Source organism: Triticum urartu, chromosome 3A (genome assembly GCF_056163025.1).
Source record: "Triticum urartu cultivar PI428250 chromosome 3A, HENAU_Tu73, whole genome shotgun sequence".
Taxonomy (NCBI): Eukaryota; Viridiplantae; Streptophyta; class Magnoliopsida; order Poales; family Poaceae; genus Triticum; species Triticum urartu.
Genome location: NC_141875.1, coordinates 736,821,665 through 736,841,094, shown reverse-complemented (window position 1 = coordinate 736,841,094; position 19,430 = coordinate 736,821,665). Strand labels below are relative to the sequence as shown.

General features: G+C 43.5%; 1 protein-coding gene across 1 annotated transcript; it reads left to right on the top strand.

Moving 5' to 3' along the window:
• Window positions 1–313: 313 nt before the first annotated feature.
• Window positions 314–1,805, top strand: LOC147982466 (uncharacterized). Its single transcript, XM_087514412.1, has one exon. It carries the CDS (start codon window positions 378–380, stop codon window positions 1,575–1,577), a length of 1,200 nt encoding a protein of 399 aa, XP_087370538.1. The 5' UTR covers window positions 314–377; the 3' UTR covers window positions 1,578–1,805.
• The last annotated feature ends 17,625 nt before the right edge of the window (window positions 1,806–19,430 follow it).

The window sequence follows — 19,430 nt, the reverse complement described above, 5'->3', positions numbered from 1 at the left end:
TTGGTCTATATACATCAGATTCACGAAAGATAGAACATCTTATAGTTGCGAATGGAAGGAGTACATTGCTTGGACATTTTGTTGTCACGTCCCGATCGATTCGTCCACGTACGTAGTTATCCTTTTGTTTGCGTGGTATATACTACGTAGTTATCTCACGCGTGAGTTTTAATGTTGACAGCTCAGCGAATACCGAATCAGATATCATGGGATATCATAGCTTTTATTGTACGCGGCTCAGCTCCGCGATTCTTCACCCGCCGCTTGCTATATAAAGCCCCCCGACCCCGAGGCATACCCACCCGACCCCGATTCTTCACCCCACACACACTCATCTTCCTTCTTTTCTCTGAGCCCAGCCACCGAGCGAGCGAGCAATGGCGGCACCTAACCGGAGGGGTGGCAGCGGCCGGAAGAAGACCGTAGTCCGCCGGATCGAGCAGGAGGATGCCCGGCACGTCTCCTACGCCAAGCGCCGAGCGGGGCTCTTCAACAAGGCCAGCGAGCTGGCTGTGCTCACGCGCGCCCAGGTAGCCGCCCTCGCCTTCTCTCCCGGCGGCAAGGCATTCACCTTCGGCCACCCCTCCGTCGACTCTGTCGTAGAACGCTTCCTGGCGGGGGAAGGTTTGGGTGCTTGCCCGAGGGCGCAGGGCGCTGCCAATGACCGTTTCCTGGCGGCGGAGGGTGCCGGGGCCGGGGCCGGCGCGGGGGAGGGCGCTGCCGACGAAGACAACGTGAAGAGGCTGGCCCAGCAGCTCGCCGAGATGCGCGCGGAGCTGACGGAGGTGAAGAAGCAGAAGAAGCGCATCGACAAGGCCATGGCTAAGGAGCGCGCCGCGGGGGACCAGATTGCGGCGTGGGTCGACCCCAAGGTGCGCGACATGGGGGACGATGACATGGCCGCCTTCTTTGCCACGCTCCTCAAGGTAAAGACCGACGTCTCCCACCGCGCCAACCAGGTTCTATTGGACTTCAGCCGCAAGGTTGAAATCACCCGGCTGCCCCCGGCCCAGATCTTCGGTGGCAGCATCTTTGAGTTCGGTAGCAGCAGCGGCAGCGCCCACGCCGGGATGGAGTTCCAGTTTCTGGTGCCTCCACCGCAGGGGCAGGGGTTCGAGGCCGGGATGGATATGCACCAGACGGTGATGGCGGCGCTGCCTCCGCCTCAGGGGTTCCCCTCCGCGATAGATATGCAAGTGCAGCAGCAGATGGTGATGGAGATGCCTCCGGCTCAGGTGCTCGCCGCCGGGAGCATGAATATGCAACAACAGATAGTGATGGAGATGCCTCCGGCTCAGGTGATCGCCGCTGGGGTGGATATGCAGGAGATGCCTCCAGCTCAGGTGGTTGCCGCCGGGATGGATATGCAGGAGATGCCTCCGCCGCCGGGGTTCGCTGCCGGGATTGATATTATGGAGCAGATGCAAATGATGATTGGTCAGCCGCCGTCGTTCGAGGCTGGGATGGAGACAGAGTTTCAGCAATGGCTTATGGCAATGCCGCCACCGGAGTTCCCTGCCGGGTTGGAGATGGCGCAGCAGGTGCTTGAGCCCAACGCCGAAGAAGAGGAGATCTAAACCCGTGTCCATCGGTTCCAGTAAAATCATTGATGCATGGACGATAGTTCCTCAATCTGTTTGTCTTCTAGTAGCAATTTTTTAAACTTTTTTTTTTGAGAATCTTCGTCTAGTTTCATCTTATGTCAAGCAAATTTCATGTCGTTTCTTATTATCAATTATTAATGGCTAGATCTGAATTGTACTGTCGCTGGCTGCAGGCATTTAATGAAATACAAATATGTTATAGCTGGCATCATTATACAAAGATCTACATGCAAAATCTTTGGTGTTTGTTTTTTTCCTTTTGTGGAACAGAATCTTAGTTACATTTAGATCGTTCTTATTCACAGACAATCATCCCTAACAATACAAACGTTGGCTCAACGTGACACCCAACATCCTATATGAATATATATCTATTTGTTATATATATACACTATAAGCACAATACAAGATAACAAGAGAAACTTCTAGTACAAAATTGCACATTAATTACTACCTCTGTAAACTACAGAGGGAGTAGAAAATACAGGCCCTTAATCTTGATACCCTTTTTTAAAATTTAAAAAACGTTTCCGTTCAATGTATATGCAACTTAAACATCTAGTGGGTCTCAGTGGCAAACAGACTCTAACCAATACTACATCTTATCATAACTTAAACATCTGGTGGGTTTCAAGCTCAATACATGACAAACACGTATGACTCTAACTTTATAAATCGCGTCTCAAGGGAATAAAAAATCCCCGCAGACAAAGGGTATATATAGAAATCATCGGACGCTGCCCCTTGCCCCAGGACGAGACTTGCCTGCTCCCCGCGCGTGTGCCCATCCGTGCTCCCGCATACGTGGCTTGATTTGATTAAAACAAAATAAGGCCCGGCCCCACCCCCTTAAAATCAGGGGGGAGATGATTAGATTAGAAAGAAAAAAAGAAAAAAAGACAACCGTAGGATGAGGTGGGAGCACGGATGGGAGCATGGGGAGGGAGCAGGCAAGCCAGATCCCTTGCCCCATGCAAATTTGTGCCCTACATCCACGAGCCCTATCTGGTCGGTTCGTAGGAACCGTCTTCTCACACAGCCGCCGTCCTCCTCCCTTTGATGGACCCCGCACTAGCGACGGACACATGAATTATCGATCTGAACCCATATGTACGTACATATAATGTAACTATTTCTTTTATGTGTGCACATGAATCTCGATCTCTCCGGTTTTCTCCTCTCCAATCTTGAGGGAGAGAGAGCCATAATTTCACCATTGTGGGCGAGATCTACGTAGTGCTACCACGTCTCTGAATCATCAAGAACCAATGTCACCATTGTGAAGCTTCATTGAATCAATGGAAGAACCAACAAGCCAAAAACAATATGTGCACCATGAGGTGCGATTGACAGAGCGCTAGCTCCAGGTGCTATCACATAACACGTCACAGATTGGCAAATCCATATTGGAGTACCAGTTGAGGTGCATTCCGAGCTGTATGAGTACCTGCGGCAGGACGTCTTACAATCAAACTCGGCTGAGGCAATTATTATCCACCCCTGAAATGTCCCAATGAGGCGATGACCCGTCGACGGTCTCGCAAGCGGGCATATGTCGTCATTAACGCCTACAACATGTTTAGACAAGAAAGTCAGGGCTAAAGATTCCATGGTATGGACCTGTTCTGAGCTGCAGCATCGACCAGAGTACGTTCTTGTGCAGGAATTGGCTAATATGTGCTAAGTATTGATGTGGTGGCATGTACTTCAATCAGGCCTAGGTCCAAAAGGCAGTTCATGCGAACACAATCAGACCACGTCCCAAGCAGGCTGTATGGCTACAATGTAATACAATCTGCTACTGTGAACAATTTGTTACAGTCAACCTAGAAAATCGTTACCATGCCCCAGGCCTAGGCCCTGGCTGCCTGGGGCCTGGATCCGCCTCTGCACATAGTCAAAACGTCTGTGAACTTATGCAGCTACATAGATGGGCGATATGCATGCTTACTATCACTCATGAACCAAGATGTTGGACCAGATCATCTAGAACATCAGATACCATCACAAAAGCATATAATTTGACTAATTTTTTGTTGTGATTTTTTATTAGACTGATTTGATGTCATAACAAATAGCCCCTCCATTAGTGAATTGATGATGTTCTGGACACTGATGTGACCACAAATATACATCTATCTGATCATTACTTTTGATATCAATGTGTTAACATGTATTTACGGATGGACGTTATAGGATCAAAATATCGCATAATACACCTCTTAGCAAGATGTACATGACAATCTTGATGCCCCTACATGTTTGGGCGTACGTACGGGATCTGCCATCAATTTCCCTATATATTTTTTTCATTTTTCAGATTTTATTTATACCTATTTATTTTTCTCTACTTTTTCCTAAAATAAAGTAGAGACAACCTTTCTGTTGTTTTCCTTACTTTCCAATATTCTATTTTTCTAAACCAATATGGTACCAACACTATAAATGCAGTAACTCGATGAAGGAGATATGGATAATCACGGTCAATGGTTTAAGACATTGCATGTAAACATCTCAACTAATGAACCTATTAAGGCTAATAAAATTGGATCGAATAAGATAGTAAGTTTTACATGCTCCCTCCGTTCCATAATGTAGTGCATATAGATTTTTAGAAAAGTAAAACCTCACAAACTTTGACCAAGTTGGTGGAGAAAACCATTTACATCTAGAATGCCAAACATATATCATTAGATGTAGTTTCATATTTTTATATTTTTGGTATTGTAGATATAAACAGTTTTATCTATAAAGTTTGTCAAAGTTTTCAAACTTTAACTTTTCAAAAAATCTATACGCAATACGTTACAGACTCGAGGAAATATTATTTTTATGATGGTTTTGTCTATTTTTATTTGATTAATTTCACATATTCAAAATAATATTAAAGATCTTAGCTTTTGTGGTGGCACTAATTTTTTTTGTCCAAGCAAGGACAAAAACCATCAAGGCTGTGTTTAGCATTTGCGATAATTCCCACAAAGCATTGAACATTTCTTCTGGCATGAAAGGATTTGTTAAGTGTCAAAGCTATGGTACGCGTCCTATTAATGATCCATTAAAGGAAAAAAGATATATTTTGTTGTGGGAGTAGTTCATGGGAGAGAGGAGTAGTAGTTAGTTAGGATTTGGCTTTTAGGTTGATGAAGAAATAATTTTGTGCCATTTTTAATGACAAGGGAAATTTTACTATAAAAATTAGTGTTGGGATGCTTAGGCATGTGATTTTAGAAGAAGAGGTTATTGCGAGGCTAGGATGGAATGGATCTTGAGAGGGAGAAGTCGTGGATCATAAGTGTTGTTGTGGACAAGTGAGAAGAAGAGACAGAAACAAGAATACCGCCAATTGAACTAGAAGTATTTTTGGTCTCACCAAAATCATTTTTCAGGACGGAAGATCTGGATGAGGCGAACTTTGAATTAGCAAAGCCATGAACTGTCCATGGATACATCCAACAAGAAGATTACCATCAAACTAACGGAGAAAGAAAAACTAATGGTTGAACGATACAATGATGTTGAAAGCATAGCTTACAACACAACCAACTTGATAAGCACTCAAGCTAATGAAAAATAAAGAACCGCTTGAAGGTTGAGTCCCCCTTTGTGCTTGAACATTGCAACAGAAGACAAATGCAACCAAATATGCAACCAACTTCCTTGAAAATAGTCTCATTGATGCCTGCCCTTAGAAGCAAGAAATTAGTTTTTTCTATTCCAGGCCAGGTATGCTCGGAAGGAGTCACCTAACGTCGATGCACATAGGAGGAGTCATGGAGATGGCCTCCAAGGATTTTTTTTCCCCTGTCATTTCATGGTCTTCTTTTCTGTGTCTCGGACATTGCAAAACAATTCCTTCAACACATTCAACTTCATTTTCAAGAAGATGTTTCTAAATAAATAACATCTGGCTTCAATGATTGTTTCACCGTTCATGTGAAAAAAATGTTCATGTGTATCAATACATTTTATGGTTAAACAATATGTTAAATTGTTTTACTCATGATTTCCTAATAATGAGGTTGGCATCATTTTTCTGGGAAAGTCGATACAACACAAAAAATGTATAGTGAAATACACCCATAGCGCCACCGCCTAAAAGCAACGCATCAATCACAACTCTCCTTTCTATTGCCCAGAAGCAAGTTATATAGGCTCTCATGATGCCCAAGTCATGTAACCGGAGTCCAGTATCATCATCTTGAGCTAGTCCAAAGCATGCTCCCATACATGTGATTTCTCATCTACCTTGCCAGAGACATAAATCCTGCCTTTTAACAACAACTGATATCCACATCGATTGATTGCTAAGAGGTCATCCATGACAACACGATGTGTTTGTAATATTTTCCTTGGAACTCTATCTACTACTCCGTCCAAGAAAAAATGCCCACCATGTGCCGATTCAAACCGAGACATAGGAAACTGGTACTCCTTGCGTGCCTTCACCAAACTAGTTGTTTGTTAAGGAGTCCAAACAAGGTGGAATACAATTCAACCCAACCAACATAAATTATCATCATGATAAAGACCTAATCCAAACAGGAAGTAAAGTTGGACCCTTTATGGAGCTACGCATGTCATGCATGGTAAAAAAAAATCCTTTCCTTTTATTTTCATTTGTATATGTTTTACAATAAATTATCCATTGATGTCGATTAAGGGGAAAAAGACTACCAATGTTCTTATTGTCCTCTAATGTAGGGTGGCACTGAAAACGCGAGTGAGATTGATACACTATTTTCTGTACTACATGCAGAAACACAAGTTCCTTACAAGTCTCAGTTGCAAGAATATGCTCAGAAGAGACACAAAGATTTACATTCCTATGACACCATTCAGAGTGGTGCACCACATCCACAAATGTTCACGTCAACATTGACCATAGATGGGTGGCGACTTCAAAGTCCCCGAGACTATGGCACAAAAAAGGAGGCAGAATTCGCTGCTGCGGCCGCAGCCTTAATGTCACTAAATGAAGAAGAAAAACCATCGGAGCAAATGATGTTGTTTCGTTCCACCTATTTTTTTTCATTTCGTGGGATCGCTTTAATTGGCACCACCTCACCTATAGATCAGCACTAACCTGCTATGGAATCTACATGCAGTATTAGTAAACGTGTTCATCTCCCACCTTGGATTTCAATATTCAAGGACCGAATAAAAATTGAATTGATTCACTGACTTCATTTTGTGATAATATCAAATCTTCCACAAAATAACGCATGTCCTCCTGGCAAATAAAGAGAAGACGCCCTTGTGTGAAAATTTAACCAAAACTAACCCTTTTGCTCAGTGCCATTCAGTCCGGTGTTGAACATGGCTAGACTAGCACCATGTTTCCCGGCACTAAGAAAAACATAGCATTTTTTTCCGGCAAAGCATCAATCAATGACATGGTGCTTGACACTGAGCTTTGTGACCTCAACGCCAACCCGTTGGCACTGACCGATTCTCTTAGCTTTGCATTTGGCAAGCTGGCTAGCCAGCGAACTTGTGATCAAATAATGCATGAAAATGCTCAAGGGTAATTGAGGTGGCGTTGAGGTTACAAAGCTTAACGCCGAATACCATGTCGTTGACTGTGAACTCTCATTTTGCCTATGGAAATGTCAAGTTTTTCTCAATGACATGTATTCAATGTTCAACGACAATAGAGGCAACACTGAGGTTAAAAAGCTCAAAGCTGAAGAGCACGACGTTGACCATGAACTTTCATTTTGTCTGCGGAAATGTTAATTTTTTCTCACCACCAAAATAAATGGCGTTGAGATAACCAGGTTTAACGCCATGTTGGTGACATTCTTTAAAAGGGTTAGATTTTCTTAAAATTTTGACACGGTTTTTTTGCTCAATTCTCACTTTCATTCACTCTGAAGTGTCTTTTATATTGAATTCCGTGAAAAAACAACCTGGTGCAAAAATGATTTGAATGGGAGACCATACTTCTGATTCTAAATTTAAATTTGGCAATTTTCATCTAACAGGCCGCTTTACCTTTTGTAGGCTGGATCATCCTCATGTATTTCTTTGCCTCGAAGCCAGACTAATTATAAGCTTCAATTGCAAATTTATGCTCAGAAGAGAGGCAAACAGCTGCCTTCTTATCGCCTTATCCAGGAATTAGTTCCACCTCATGCAAGATGCAACACTATTCAAGTCAATAGTGACCATAGATGGGCAAACGTTTCAAAGTCCAAAATCTTGTCGCACAATTAAGGCGGCAGAATCTGCTGCAGCAAATCTTGCTCTCGTTTTCTTACTTCAAGATACAAGCACACAATAGCAATTGCGGGTTGGTCCAATATTATTATTTTTTTGCAAAATTTTCATACCCTGTTTATGATAAGTAATCTAACCATCACCATTTATTTTTATAACATGTAAAAAATTGGTCCATTTTTCCCAATTGAACCGATTGTTAGGTTACACCTAGAAGGCAAGGAGAGCAGTGCAAAATGAACTATCTGGTATACATTGGAATAGTGAAGTCTATCAGATGGCTTGGTTTATGTAGTGAAGATTTAAGAAATAGCAACCTGTTAACATAGGACAATGTCTTTTACTGTTTTACATTGAATACTTAAGGAAGGGCGTGTTATAACACAATTTAGCTGTGATCACGCAGCTATCGTGCTTGTAACTCGAAAGCCTCATTTGCGTCCATAAATAAATCACAGATCAACCGTGATTTTCTAGGGAAATAACGTCACTATCACGCATTTTAGGGCCTCCGTGATATCAAATAGCACGTGATGTTAATCCTTTGTATCTGCTGAATTTGTAAATACTAATCTGATCTATCACTCTACCGTTTGTAGGTTCAAGCAATGCAGTATGCTTCAGCAGATAATCCAGATAATTCATCCGGGAATCTTCTAAGAAGCAAAAAAATAATGCAAGTTGCTGAGCTTGGTTTTCAACATTCCAAAAACTGTAAGTAATTTAAATTCCTGAACGCAAGCTTCATATTGGGAACAAACTTCACGAGTAATTTCTGTAGTATCTTTTGTACTCATTGTCTGCAGAAAAATCGTTAGGGGTATTATTAAACACATTCTTGTTCTCTGATGCGCTGGCTGACTGTAGTACTAGTAGTATGTAGTATGTGTTAGGTAACTGGCGTGGCTCAGGTAAATTTTGATGTGCATCAGATAAAGAACACCTTAAAAACAGGAAATATCTTAACCTAGTTGATAGTGCTCCCCGGCAGGGGCGGCGTCAGGCCCCAGGCAGGTCGGGCTGCCGCCTGGGGCATGGCCAAAAATTGTTTCATTAACTGTAGCGCGAGGGCTGGCCTGTGGCATGACTTCGCTCTGGCTCCTCTACTGCTCCCTAGTAATCCCGCCCCTAAAAGATAAGTCCCCTAAAATGACAGCCTATTACCACTAGAGCCTATCAACCCTGAAGGTATTCTTTGCTCAGTGGCTCGCTTATTTATCAGTACCCATTGTTCTCTGCTAGCTATACTCAGCTAAATTGTTTTCTCTCTATGCCAAAATTACAGATTCAGGTGGTGGGGTCTAGTGCAGCCTAGGCCCATGAGAAATGCAGCCAGCCAGTGCAACCTGTCATGTTCTATGCTCTACTTGTACCCCAAGTTTAGCTCAGCTTTTTAATATATCCGCACTGCAGCTGTATTATGTACCCCAGGTTATAGACTTGATATAAGTTTATGCTGATGGCACTTGGTAAACCATTTCGGTAGTTAAACTTGGATTATCTATGTTGTTACAAGATTGCAACTTTAATTATTGAGACTATTTGGATGTTCTGTTTTCTTTTTGCCCCACTATTACTGTATTTTGCATCCTTAACGATATCTGCTACTATAGAGGGAAACCTTTTATCGCCGAAAGTGTCGTTCTGCTCCCGGATCCAAATACGCCTGGGTGAACAGAAATTCCGAAAAATAGCAAAATTTAATCCGATTTTTGTTTGTAGACAAACATCCTGGGTGTTCTCCCTAGGTATAATTTTTTGTCATGAAGAGCTTACATTTCTGATGCTTTGGGAAAATATAAAACAGGCAGCCTAAAATGCTTCAAAACTGAGTTATTTTATAGTACTGATTTTTTTTCCTGAGCGCAATGAATGTTACTTCTTCATGAAATTTTGCACCGGAGTATAGACTATTCAAAATTGTGTGTTGTAAAAAATTTCAAAAAAATTTACCATTTTTTGTGATTTTACTGTTCATTCAGGAGAAAAAACTCCATGTCGCGGGATACTCTAGAGTAGAGAGATACTTGGGCTTAGGGCAACTCTATCAGTCGCCATATTGACAGCCTCCCTTTGTAGCTAGCTTCAGCCTAAGAAAAAAAGAAGATTTGATTAATTTGGAACCACGCTTGTTGAAACCTTCCAACTGGACTCGTCTGTGCATGGACGTATGACACCATATTGGCGTATTGCCCTCTCCATGCATGGACGCTAGCTAGCCACTCACTTGTCTGACTCGCTGTGCTCCACATGAAACATGATGTGAATCAAGCCAGGGAAACACGTTTCTCTGCATGCAGGTATTGTTACATGACAGCAATTTACCTTCGCCATTTTGTCCTTTCTATTCTTTCACTAGTGTGTTTCTAAGTAGTAGTACATCTCAGTTATTCAGTAGTGGTTGCGGCTAACATCGACATGCGGGGCCATGCCACGCTCCTCATGGATCTTCTTTCCATGTCAAAAAGGCTGTGGCTTAAAATTTAGTCCGCAGCTTCTCATGGAACACAGTTGAACATCTGTTGCTTGGGCTTTATCTCCTGGATGATCATACTGCTTGGGCCGAGCTACTACTCCTGAAGATGCTTCACAGTTGCTTTTTGAGAGAAATTCAATTTACACCAAATTAATCATAAAGTTTCAAAAAAAGGGGGCAACCCTCCATGGTTCCAAACTATAAAGTATGGGTTTTCACTAGTACGAGTTCAGTCAACACATAGTTCTCCTTCACATACATACACCAAGAAAAGAAATTGGCATGGATTAATTGCCCCTACTATAATATTCTTATTGAAACAAAAGATTGTAATTTATGTATGTTATATTTCCAAATATCAATGTGAGATTTTCTTGGAAGGTAGAGTGTGGAGCCAAGTTAAAGGATGGATGGAGAAGCTTCTCTCTATGGGAGGAAATGATGTTCTTATAAAATTTGTATCCCGAGTTGTGACAGTCTATTCTATGTCATGTTTCAAGTTGTCGCGTGGCCTCGTTATCGTATTAATGCTTTAATCCACAAATTTTGATGGGGCGGCAAGAACAATGAAAGAAAGACCAGCTGGGTATTCTAGGATGTGATGACTAAACCAAAGTTTATGGGGGGACTAGGTTTTCAAGACATTGAGCTATTTAATCTTACTCTATTGGCTCGGTGGGCATGGCATGGCTAGTTCTAACTGATCCAAGCTCCTTAAGTGCGAGAATTTTAAAGGTTTGGTATTTCCCATCATGTGATCTCCTGCAAGCTCAGTTGAGGAACTCCCCCTCTCAGATATGGTGGTCAATCCTTGATGGAAGATACACCCTTTGCTCAGGGTCTAATCAGGTCGATCGGCAATGGACAAACCATGGTGATATAGCGATACAATTGGATTCCTCGTGATTATAACATGCGGGCCATCACAAGTATCGCTGTTGATCCCCACAGATAGTTACTGAGCTAATTTTGCAAAATGCTGCCACCTGGAACCGTGAAAAAAACCACAACACATTTTTGGCCATCGACACTAAAACGATTCTCTCAATTCTTTTTCTGCACTAGGCAAATTGATGATTTTTTGGGCATGGATTTTTGACTGGAAGGGCATGTTTTCCATTTGTCTGACATACTGAATGCTTGTGGCAACTAAACTATGGCGTGAAGTGTGGCTGGAAAAACGTGCAGACACTTCAAATTAGTAGGGTGAGAAGAAATATTGGACTGGTATGTGGATGACTCAGGTTCCTCAAATATCAAAATCTTCTTAAGGAAGCTTGCCCAACAGTCTTTGCCCACGACTGATTTGCTCCATCATCATTGCACGTCAATGGAGACAAACTATGGCCTATGTTGTGCTGAAGATTCCTGGAGACACTCGTTGTTGGAGTGCAACATGTCTCGGTGTGTATGGGCCCTTGAAGACCCAGACTTGGTGGAGGTAATGATCGGATGCAAAGAACCTTATGCTAGAAGATGGATTTTCTTCCTAATTGATGCTCTCCCATAGGCTTATTTCATAACTATCCTAGTAACACTATGGGCTATCTGGCATGCAAGAAGGAAAGTGCTCCATAAGAAGGTGTTTCAAAGTATACAATCAGCTCATCATTTTATCAAAAACTTCATCATGTAAACCAAAACATGTGTCTTGCACGCAAGTCCAAGGGGCACATTGTTGGGGAACGTAGTAATTTCAAAAAAAATTCTACGCACACGGAAGATCATGGTGATGCATAGCAACGAGAGGGGAGAGTGCTGTCCACGTACCCTCGTAGACCGAAAGCGGAAGGGTTATGACAACGCGGTTGATGTAGTCGTACGTCTTCACGACGACCGATCCTAGTACCGAACGTACAGTACCTCCGCGATCTGCACACGTTCAGCTTGATGACGTCCCACGAACTCACGATCCAGTAGAGCTTCGAGGGAGAGCTTTGTCAGCACGACGGCGTAATGACGGTGATGATGAAGCTACCGGCACAGGGATTCGCCTAAGCACTACGACGATATGACCGAGGTGGATTATGATGGAGGGGGGCACCGCACACGGCAAAGAGATCAATGGTCAACTTGTGTGTTCTAGGGTTCCCCCTGCCCCTGTACATAAAGGAGCAAGGGGGAGGCCGGCCGGCCTTGGGGCGCGCCAAGGAGAGGGGGGAGTCCTCCTCCTAGTGGGAGTAGGACTCCCCTTTCCTAGTCCAACTAGGAAGGAGGAAGGGGAAAGGAAGGAGAGGGAGAGAGGGAGGAAAGAGGGGGCGCCGCCCCCCACCCCCCTCCTTGTCCAATTCGGACTCCCAAGGGGGGGGGCAGCCCTAGGCCCACTCCTCTCTATCCCACAAGGCCCATGTTGGCCCATTAGTTCCCCCGGGGGTTCCGATAACCCCCCGGCACTCGATAAATATCCGGTGACCCCCGGAACTCATCTGGTGTCCGATTATAGTCGTCCAATATATCAATATTTATGTCTCGACCATTTCGAGACTCCTCGTCATGTTCGTGATCACATCCGGGACTCCGAACTATCTTCGGTACATCAAAACAAATAAACTCGTAATACCGATCGTCACCAAACGTTAATCATGCGGACCCTACCAGTTCGAGAACTATGTAGACATGACTGAGACACGTCTCCGGTCAATAACCAATAGCGGAACCTGGATGCTCATATTGGTTCCTACATATTCTACGAAGATCTTTATCGGTCAAACCACATAACGATATACGTTGTTCCCTTTGTCATCAGTATGTTACTTGCCCGAGATTCGATCGTCGGTATCTCAATACCTAGTTCAATCTCGTTACCGGCAAGTCTCTTTACTCGTTCCGTAATGCATCATCCCGCAACTAACTCATTAGTCACATTGCTTGCAAGGCTTATAGTGATGTGCATTATCGAGAGGGCCCAGAGATACCTCTCCGACAATCGGAGTGACAAATCCTAATATCGATCTATGCCAACTCAACAAACACCATCGGAGACACCTGTAGAGCACCTTCATAATCACCCAGTTACGTTGTGACGTTTGGTAGCACACAAAGTGTTCCTCTGGTATTCGGGAGTTGCATGATCTCATAGTCATAGGAACACGTATAAGTTATGGAGAAAGCAATAGCAACAAACTAAACGATCATCGTGCTAAGCTAACAGATGGGTCAAGTCAATCACATCATTCTCTAATGATGTGCTCTCGTTTAATCAAATGACAACTCATGTCTATGGTTAGGAAACATAACCATCATTGATTCAACGAGCTAGGTCAAGTAGAGGCAAACTAGTGACACTCTGTTTGTCTATGTATTCACACATGTACTAAGTTTCCGGTTAATACAATTTTAGCATGAATAATAAACATTTATCATGATATAAGGAAATATAAATAACAACTTTATTATTGCCTCTAGGGCATATTTACTTCACACATCCACACTTACCTTGATGGATTCCTCCCCCTCCTAGCGTTGCTAAGATTCAAGTGGATGGGGATTTCTCAGCAACTACCAGTGAAGGATCTTACGGTGCTATTTGTAGGAATTCATCTAGCACATACTTGGGTTTCTCTTCAATCAAGTGTTTGGGCATTATTGACCTTGCTTCGCTGGAATCTTGGGCCTGCCAAGAGGTTTTGGCCCTTGCCATTGATCTTTCTATCACCCATGTTGAGATTGCTTAGGAATGCAAAGAGGTCATCATTGATATCAAGAATTGCACCGGAGGCATGCATGGAAGTATCATTAGGGACATTAATGCTATGGCTAATCAGTTCTTCTCTTGCTCCTTCATCTTTGAAGGAAGGGAGCGAGGCACATTGCTTCCCTAAACATACTCTGGGTCTTTTGAAGGTCAAGAACCATGGCTCCTTCAACCTCCTGACCTACATTGCATCGTGATGAACATTGTTAGGAATTGGTTCTAAGAACACATCAGAGAAAGAGGACCAAATCTGCTTGAGTCCTCTTCTACATCTTGAGTACTTCTCACTAATAAAAGTGGACTGTGTTTAGCCTCCAAAAACTTATCTTACAGTCATTGTATATGAATTAAACATAGGATTCATACTGTTTGGCACTTAAGAACCCTTCGGTCAATATGTTTATACATTGTCATCAATGCCACAATCATTTACTTGTTTGAAATTAAAAGAACCAGTGGGTTTGTAATAATTGACCCTGAGATGCATGGCTGCCTCTAACATTTTGCAATCGACATCGTAATAAAATATAACAACAAATAAATGTTGGTGTTGGATAGTTTTATATGGCTTTAAGCCTTTAATGCATCTAGCAATTCATGCATTGTCCTATATGGCCAATATTACACATACTTTTTCAGGCATTATGAAAGTTTATAGCTCCATAATATTTTTCATGAATACAACATATCTAGTTTTACCACGCTTTTCATAACCAAGGTTAATAGCTTACCAATTTAATTAACCCTAAATGATTTTTAATGGAAAACCCCTAAATGATTTCACCAAGAGTAATCCGCGAGACTAGGGTAGATTGGCTTGTTAAAGATCTTTTTCATTGGATAGGTTCATAAATGTAATAATTATTTAGTTAACTACTAAGAGCTAATTACCTTTTTGGGGTCACTTTCCATGGGGCTAGTGAAACCGTAATGTCCCTCTCTTTGTAGCACCATTTCGGCAAGATGATACAGACCTTCCACTAGACTAGTTAATCAAGCTCCTCACTCATAATCTAGTGGATGATGGATAACTTGGCTACCGGGAGAATCATTCATGCACACAACATGTGGTGGTGTTAACGACAATAATATATGTGTTATTCCATGGCTTATCTAAAGTCACCGGTAATGATTATGGCAAGTGTTTTTCATTGGTGGTAGGTTAGAGAGAACGAGGTCCTATGAGGTTGCATGAGTGCATAGACAATGCACATGGAGGGGTATTGATCTTGCAGGCATGTTGGGAAGGATGTCGGTCGGTGAGGGAGAGGAGGGGGGACCATGTGCCATCATTTTCTACTTTCTTCTTAATTTTTTTCTTGGAAATACAACATTTGAAAGTTTTGGGGAAATGTGGAAATGTGTAAACTCCAAAATCTCCCCAAAATTTTAAATCTGAAGCTAAAATTCCAAACAGGGAAGTTGAAAATCACAAAAATGCCCTCATCCCCAAACAAAACAACACCATCCTCTCCTCAGCAGGGATTAAGCAAAGCTAAGCCAGGGGAATCAGGCCGTGTGGGGAGATATAAAAATGCCAAGTAAAAAAGGCCAAGGTGTCAAAAAATGTTATAAAAATGCTTCTCCCGCCCGCCCATGTCTGATTTGGACGCCCTGGAAGCGTTGTGCTGCAAGCGAGGGTGGCTCCTCCTCAACATGGAGGTTGCGCGACAGCGAGGGCGACGCTGGACCACATGCATAGCGCGAACACTCGATCAAGAGAACCATCGCGCCATGAACTCCTCGTCCACGCACGCAGCCTCGGCGAGGATGTGTGGTTGTTGTTGCTCGTCGGAGGAGGAGGTGGAGGAGAGCACCACCTCCTCCTTCACCGTGGTTGCCGATGGAGTTGTTGACGACGACGGGCCAGAGAGCGTGGGTGGCGGCGCCATGATGCGAACGACCCCGGTCAGGGATCCACCTACGGAGACCAAGAACCAATTGGAGTTGTTGTCAGACTTGCCCATCACTGCGGAGTGGAGTGCCGACGAGACGAGAGGATGAGATGAGAGGCGGTGGTGCCCGGACCGAGGATATGATGGAGATGGAGGGGCTATCATGTTTTATGCTATTTTACCTAGAGAGAGAAGCAGGTCCTAGCTAGTACTTGTCATGTGCTAGAATGATGGTGAGTCATTACCTAGGATGATAACCATTAGCTAATGTTGGTTAACTTGTCACTACAAGAAATCTGTTAATCCATGACAGATCCATACCGTCACACATGAGCACAAAATTGTCATCGAAGGGCATCCTTGACGGATTTGGAATCCGTCATGTATATCGCGTCATAATTTTAACACCACGCATTCCATGACGGAGTAGTGAGCCGTCACAAATCTATGACGGTCTTTGGCTGTCACCGATCACTGGCAGGTAACGGCGTTAACTTTGCATGCCATGTCATCATCTGACATGGCAACCGATAGGGATCTAACGTGGCAGCCTGAGTTACCAGCCCACTTTCAGTTCCAGGCCTTCTAGTAATCGGCCCAATTAGGATGTTGGCGCACGAATTTTAGTTGTGTCACGTGTTATCATTGGCCCAATTATTTTTGGGCGGCCCATTAGCATTTGCACCAATTCAGATCTAAAAAATAAAACCAGTCTTTATTAACAGTACGTCAATCACACATTAAGCATCATTAAGGTCACATTAAGACAACCATTACAACATCACGAGAAACATGCGCAATCATAACAGAGCCTATATCTACATTACAGAAACATCACATGAAACATTATAGAAATCTCAGTACAAAACATGTTTGAGGCCAGCAACTCGCCATGATAAATGGCAATGGGGGTCGATGCTATTTCAATCAAACTCCATCTCCAATACTCAACCACGGCGAACCTTCAAACCAAAGGTAAGAGATGTCAGTGAAAATAATGGACACATGCAATGTATTCGAACAAAACAAGCAAGTTTCCGGTCATTGAAATAGTAGAAATTATACTCAGATACAAGATACACTTGGTATAAAAGAGTGGCACTGTCAAAGGATTTTCTTTTAATGAAATAGACTAGTGAACTGTTGTGAATGAGATAGAAAGGGAGATCATAAAAGCATGCAGCTTGTCAAACATATATCACAGCTTAAAGTTTTGATGTGTGTGGGGGTGGGGAGAAAAAAGGCAGGGCACAATACAGAAAAATGAAAATGCTAAATTCTGCTAGCTTCAAACCATGTTTTACCGCACGGTTAAATCCACGAGCATCTACTATCACTAGCACAACAACGTCAAACATCACTCTATTGAACTGATGTTAGAATCATGCCCATTGTGGGAATTGCTCCATTCTGAATAAATGCAGTTTGAACTGGTAAACCAGCTAGATAATTCAAGTGGACTAAATGCATCCGTATGTCATCCTTAGGCAGAGAGCTACAGACCAACTAGCAAGTTTCTCTGTTCTTCACGTTACTGGCTATTCGTGCACTGATAATGAATACAAACATTTTCTAAAGATGCAGATGTTTAAGAAACAGGATTTTGTGTGACATTATATAACTTAATCTTAGCTAATTGGATTTAACTTAAGGGAATAGATCGGTACTCCTTGATTACTCTGAATACATAATCAAAATATCCAAGTGTAGAAAAGCTCATCTCAAACTATGTCACTCTCATCTGGAAAGAAAATGGCTCCCGAAATAGCTTTCAATGAGCTGGTATGATATAAATTTATTAGTTGCATGGTACAACAATCAATTGTGTGATTTACAGAAACAAAGCATAATATCCCAAAATTCCACTAAGATATACTGTATAATCTAAGCATGTTATTTCTTCAGAAGAAGAGCTACATTCAGTAAGCTACAGTGGACTACAACTATTCCAGAAGGATAACAAAGAACAGGAATACAAAATTAGGCAGCATAATTTTAATCCTGAGGTAGTTTCTCGACATTAATTCAAGTCATCCCTTCTGTACCAAACATGGGGATCTAATAATGCAGCAAAACTAATATTCAATTTGAAATATGAATCAATCAATAGCATAATTCTGATCCTATGGTAATTTCAGAATCTAATACAACAGTAAAGCTATGTTCAATCTGAAGCAGCACAATCTAATAGTATATCATTATTCAATCCTAAGGTAGCATCGCAACTTCAAGCCATCAATTCTCAGGTATCTAATTTGAGAACCTAGCATAGCAAAACAAATCTCAAAACAGAGAATAGACATGCAGATATGAACTTATAATAAATCTCTAATAAATCTCAGAAACAAGGGACTGCATGATAGATTCGACAACAAATACATATGATTATACTATTCAAATAACCATAGATCCAACCCCACCTATCATATCGTGTGCATATGAAAAGAACAATGATGACGCGTACTGAAGAAACTACAGATGGATCCACATACCGAAGACGGTGTTGGTGGGGTTCATTGCGACCTGGTTCTTGGCGGCGTTGCTGGTGAGGCGCTCGGTGTCGGTGAAGGCAACGTAGGAGGGCGTGGTGCGGTTGCCCTGGTAGTTGCCCATGATGTCGACCTGCTGCCACATGCCAACGAAGGAGTAGGTCGTCCCGACCTGCTGCCACACATCCTCGCCCATGGTCATCTCCTCCTCTGCTCTCCTTGGGGTTCGCTGGAAGACGCGAGCAGCGCTCTTTCTCGTGTGCGCTCTCCTGTTGAACACAAAACCGCACGCCCGCCGGATCCCGCGCCAGGGTTCGGTGGATGCGATTTGGGCACCGATGTTGGCTGTCGTAGTCACCCCCCGGTGATGTGGTGCCCGCCCGTGTCATGCCCGGCTCGACCACGCGCCGTCGCGTCGTACCTCGCGCCTTCCTCTGGCCGGAGCAGTTGCGCGCGCCTTGCACGTTTCTGCTGCCTGCCGTCGACTGAGGAGAAGGCGGGGAGGACTAGAAGATCGAGATCTGGCCACTGGGTCGGCAGATCCGGCACTGGCTCGGCGGATCTGGCCATTGGCTCGGCGGATCCGGCCGCTGGCTTAGCGGATCCGGCAAGTGCGGTGGGGTGACGTCCTTTCCTCGACCCGGTCGGCGACGCACTGGTTAGCGCCGGGAGGGAGCGAGATTGGGTGTGGAGCTGCTTGTCTGGATGTAGCCTCCGGAAGCCTCAACCTGCAAATGAATCGTGGGAGGTGGGACGGTGGAGATCACGGGAGGTGGGAGAGAAGACAGAGCACATAGGGGAGGGGCCGGGGGTCTTGGTTCCTCTAGGTGGAAGAGCAGCCGGCGGCTCGGGGTGGAGAAGAAAGGAGAGAGAGGGGCGGCCTGTGCCTACCGTTGGATCCCGGGGGATGGACGGTGCTTACGCGTGATCCGTGGGAGAGTCGTCTCAACCAATCAGAAAGCAGCTTCGGTAACACACAGGATAGAGGGAAGCAGGACACATCAGCACAAGCTGTCCGTGACGGTCTAGATGGTTTAGAAGAAAAAAAAG